The sequence below is a fragment of the Epargyreus clarus genome, unplaced genomic scaffold (genome assembly GCF_041222505.1).
Source record: "Epargyreus clarus isolate Ecla_fem2 unplaced genomic scaffold, WU_Ecla_fem_2.2 ptg000008l, whole genome shotgun sequence".
NCBI classification, from domain to species: Eukaryota; Metazoa; Arthropoda; class Insecta; order Lepidoptera; family Hesperiidae; genus Epargyreus; species Epargyreus clarus.
Window position 1 is genome coordinate 4820270 of NW_027332216.1, and position 4499 is coordinate 4824768.

At 33.1% G+C, this 4499-nt stretch overlaps 1 protein-coding gene across 1 annotated transcript; it reads left to right on the top strand.

Moving 5' to 3' along the window:
- Nucleotides 1-841: 841 nt before the first annotated feature.
- On the top strand, nt 842-3351 carry LOC140743999 (uncharacterized). The gene is made up of 4 exons (XM_073075435.1): nt 842-1061; nt 1467-1654; nt 2031-2209; nt 2872-3351. Exons 1-4 carry the CDS (start codon nt 896-898, stop codon nt 3068-3070), a joined length of 732 nt encoding a protein of 243 aa, XP_072931536.1. The 5' UTR covers nt 842-895; the 3' UTR covers nt 3071-3351.
- The last annotated feature ends 1148 nt before the right edge of the window (nt 3352-4499 follow it).

The window sequence follows — 4499 nt, forward strand, 5'->3', positions numbered from 1 at the left end:
AGCGGTCGCTGGTTGTCGCTGGCGACAAGAGCTGGAAGTCGATGGCAGTCGCTGGCGATGGGACGACACAATCGGCGGCGATCATTGGTCGTCATTGGTGATCTTGTGGTCGATGAATGTACTCGTTGATCGCTGACGACAAGTGGCAAGAGTCGGTATCTGCCGAAGAGCGGCGAGAGGTGGCAAGAGTCGGTATCTGCCGAAGAGCGGCGAGAGGTGGCGATAGTCGACAACGGTCAGGGACAATCATTGATGACCATCGGCGGCGACAACCATGTTGGCGTGGACTGTCGCTTGTGTACTTATTAGTTCTCTTAGAATAAAAATCTACACGCGTAAGAGATAAGTCGTAATATTTGATAAATATTTATGTTTATTAGTAAATTATGGTGTTTAAAAATCTTAGTATTGCTGTATTTTCAAAATGATGTGTATTTCAACAACTTACTTATAATAATAATAACTTTACGTCGTATAAATAATAATACTTTACAAGATGGTTATTAAGTGTGAAAATTTTATTTACAGTATTGAGATGTATTTAAAAGATAAGGTAAAAATAAATATCCTTTTATAATCATATTTTGTTAACACAATAAACAATCTGTCTTTAAACGAGTCCCACTTAATCATAATATATGGCTGATAACGCTAATCAAGTGTAATTTGAGGATGGCCTAAATTAATTTATGATAACGCGATAACTACAGTTAGTGGCTCACAGATAAATTTAAGTTTTAGTTTGTATTGGTAATGACTCTAAATTGGCTCTATTATTTTGGCGGTCATATTCAAGATTGAACATCCGGTCTTTACGGTCACACTTCAGAATGACCGTCGCCCGATCCATTCAAAGATCTGTCTAAAAATAAGTCAACAGCGTTAGTAGTGAGCTATGGCTTTGGAGAAGTCGAAGGTTTGGATGAGATTTGCGTCAAAGAGGCAAGATGGAAGTATTGTTAAGCTGCGGATTCAAGACCTGCCTAAACACAGGATGGAGGATTTCATGACATTCCTTACGACCTATTTTATAAAGGATGAATCGTTTCATAAAGCTGCAGGTTAGTAAATGTTTCTCTATTTTGTAATACCAATATTTGTACGTTTTAAAATTAGAGATTGATGAATGGTGATGATTGATGATTGTTAATAAGAGTATGTACATCGATTTTAGGTTTTAATCTTATAATTGTGTTTAAAACTTCCAGTATTATGTAATTGATAAAGTAAATAACTATGATATGAATGAAAATGTCCCGTTTAATAAACTGTATATAGAATGTAATATGCAAGTGTAGATATTTAATAAATAAGTGCCTGTTTGTAATGATTAATGTAGTGATTGATAAAGTTTAATATTGTGTCGATTATTAAAATATAGCAATATATGAGCCATTCTATAAACGAGACACAAACACACTACAATCCTTTTGTGATATTTTAAATAGATAGCTACTTATTTTTAGGAGTGTACAAAAGCGAAAAAGCGACAGAAGAGTACAAAATTATTCTAAACGGGATGTACGAAGCGAACCCTCCTCAAATAGCTATCTGCTGTCTCGATACTGAATCGGAAGACTTTGATGAAATACTTGCTGTATCCACCGTACAGTTGGTGTCGCCCGAAATATCTTTAGAAGATGCTATAGGCGAGGTAAATATAAGATATTTTGAAACTTTACTTACTAAAGATATAAATAGAGACTGTTACAGAGGATGACCTAAGTTTTATAACGAGGAATAGGAATAGGAGGAAGGATGTGCAATTCGGTTACTATTTTATGAATTCTGACACGAAATTATTCATTATACTATTTATTTAAATACGTAGTTGAGATAGAAATACAAAATGTTAATAATTTAAGAAACACAACAATTCCGAAACCTCTGATTTTCAACAAGTCGGTTAAAAATGGAGTTGGTCAGTAAAATTTTAAAAGACATGTAATAAAATCATTTATCCACTAAATGATGTAGCACATTACTATTGAATTTTAAAAAACAACATAATATATTGTATTTATTTACAGATGGGAATGAAACTTGAAAATAAAGAAACACAAGCATTACTTAATATACTTGTAGTCCTTTCGCCAACATTTCCAAAATCAGTGAAGGAAAAATACGAAAACTATTACGAAGGTCGAGGAATCATAGTCCGTCCTGACTACAGAGGACTCCGAATAGCTAGTCAAATTGTGATACAGAGGTAATTATTGAAAATTATTAGAATTTTAACAAAAGCTGCATCTACTATCGACATTAATTCTATAGTTGTGATTTGAATGCTTTTCTTCTTGCTCATTCAAAATCCATACCTATGCTATAGACAGCCTTGTTGTGATTTAGACTCTTGTTGTTTAGTGCTGTCAAGCCAGGCCGTCAGTAACGGTCAGGGGGCACACTATACCGATGCACATAAAAATTGTAGTTTACGAACTATGAGCCGTCGAAAAAAAAGGTCGTCATGATTTACTGAATAGGTACTCTGATTTGATTACCAAAGTTCTCTTCTTCATAACTCTTGGGATGCCGTGGGGTGGGAGGACACAAATCTTGCCAGGTGTGCATGACTCTACGATTATAAATATATTTCATTATTTATATAGGAATCGAGCATGCAATCCACATAATCGAAGTATCGCAAGTAGCAACTGCCGCCTACGGGTATCTGTGATCAAACCCAGATATGATTAGTTTCAATCTGAGGTTGGTTAGATGTGGTTTCACACTTGCAGACCAGGTTTAAAAGACTCGTCATAAATTTACAACAACACTTAACTGTTGTAATTAGGCATTTATAAAAGTTACGTTTGGTTTGAATCCAAAGGATTCTACCACACTAAAACTAAAAAATAAAACATTTTTCAGGCGACTATTATGTCAGGAGTATAAAGTTCCCATGACTTGTGCTTGGATGACGTCACTTGGATCTCAGAAGGCAGCTAAACGTGACGGGTGGGAGACTATAGCTGAAATAACACTAGAGGAGCTAGGCAATCTTACAGGACTGGATTTTGGAAAGGATGTACCGACTTATAAACTGATGATGGCGACGCCGAATAGCTGATATATGATTCCAATGATGCTGGAGAGATTTCGATATTTGTTGGATTTTGTTTGAATACTTTATAATGTTGTACTTCATAGGGCTAGTTGTATTATGTAATTAAACACCTAAAATTACAACTGATAGTCAATTATATTAATTTATGTCGTATGAAATAAAAATGTAATAAAATGGATTCATAGTTATCGTTTCTTCGTTAGATTAACTTATTAAGGAAACTGAGCACAAATAGTTTGATGGCGGGACATTCAAATTTGGAACAGGCTGGTTAACTACGCAATTACGCAATATAGAAAAAAATGTCGATAAGTTAATATTATGGAAAATAAACAAATGAATAGCGAAAATATAATATTACCGACCAATAAAATAATGTAAAATAAACAAAAAAGGCGTAAGTCAGTTTTTGAATGAGCCCTCAATATAAATGATTAATTTATGATTCTTCAGATCAGTGTGAAGCTTCAGCATTTGGAAAAAAATTCAAAACAATTTTAAGATTGACTTCTGATAATATTTTAGTCTAAGATTAAATATTTATCTAGGTTGTGTTTTTGTAAAACTGTATGCTACTCCTAAATGATTAAATGATAAAAATCGCTAAGTACGTTTCGAACTCGCACATGGAGGCTTCCGTACCACCAAATGTTCATTATTTTTTACTTATTTTTATTCATTTTATTATTTTCAACAATACTTAGTTATACGAGACAACAATAGATGGCGTTGGGGTAATAATGAATGATACGCACATTTTCAACATTACTTAGTTATATGACACAAAAATAGATGCCTTTGGGGTGATGATAAGTGATATGTAAACAACGTATAATAAAATTAAAATAACTAATAAAATTACAACTGATAGTTAATTATATTAATTTATGTCGTATGAAATAAAAATGTAAAAAAATGGATTTATAGTTGTCGTATCTTCGCTAGATTAACTTATTAAGGAAACTGAGCACAAATAGTTTGATGGCGGGACATTCAAATTCGGAACTGGCTGGTTTACTACGCAATTACGCAATATAGAAAAAAATGTCGATAAGTAATATTATGGAAAATAAACAAATGAATAGCGAAAATATAATATTATTTATACATGTTACAATTATGATAAATAAATGATTATTCATTGTTTTAACTTTTGTCCGTTTATAAACTACATAGAAATAGTGACGTCATTTGCAGGATAATACCAGTATTTGGACAGTTACAAGCAAGACTCGTTAGCTCAGTAGGTAAGAGCACCGATATATAACAAATAAAAGAGCATCGGGGGGCGGAGGTTCAAATCCTTCACGAGTCATCCTTTTACGTCTTACATTTTGATTTTGAAATATTATATTAAAAACAAAAACAAATATTTTTTCCCGTTTCATAGTTCAAAAAGTCCAATTGAGAATAATTTTTTTGTTTGTTATTG

Excerpts from the sequence above, each read along its gene's own strand:
- LOC140743999 (XM_073075435.1), top strand. The coding sequence starts at position 896 with ATGGCTTTGGAGAAGTCGAAGGTTTGGATGAGATTTGCGTCAAAGAGG. Across the intron at positions 1,655-2,030 it reads TAGAAGATGCTATAGGCGAG|ATGGGAATGAAACTTGAAAA; the intron begins GTAAATATAAGA and ends ATTTATTTACAG. Across the intron at positions 2,210-2,871 it reads AGTCAAATTGTGATACAGAG|GCGACTATTATGTCAGGAGT; the intron begins GTAATTATTGAA and ends AACATTTTTCAG.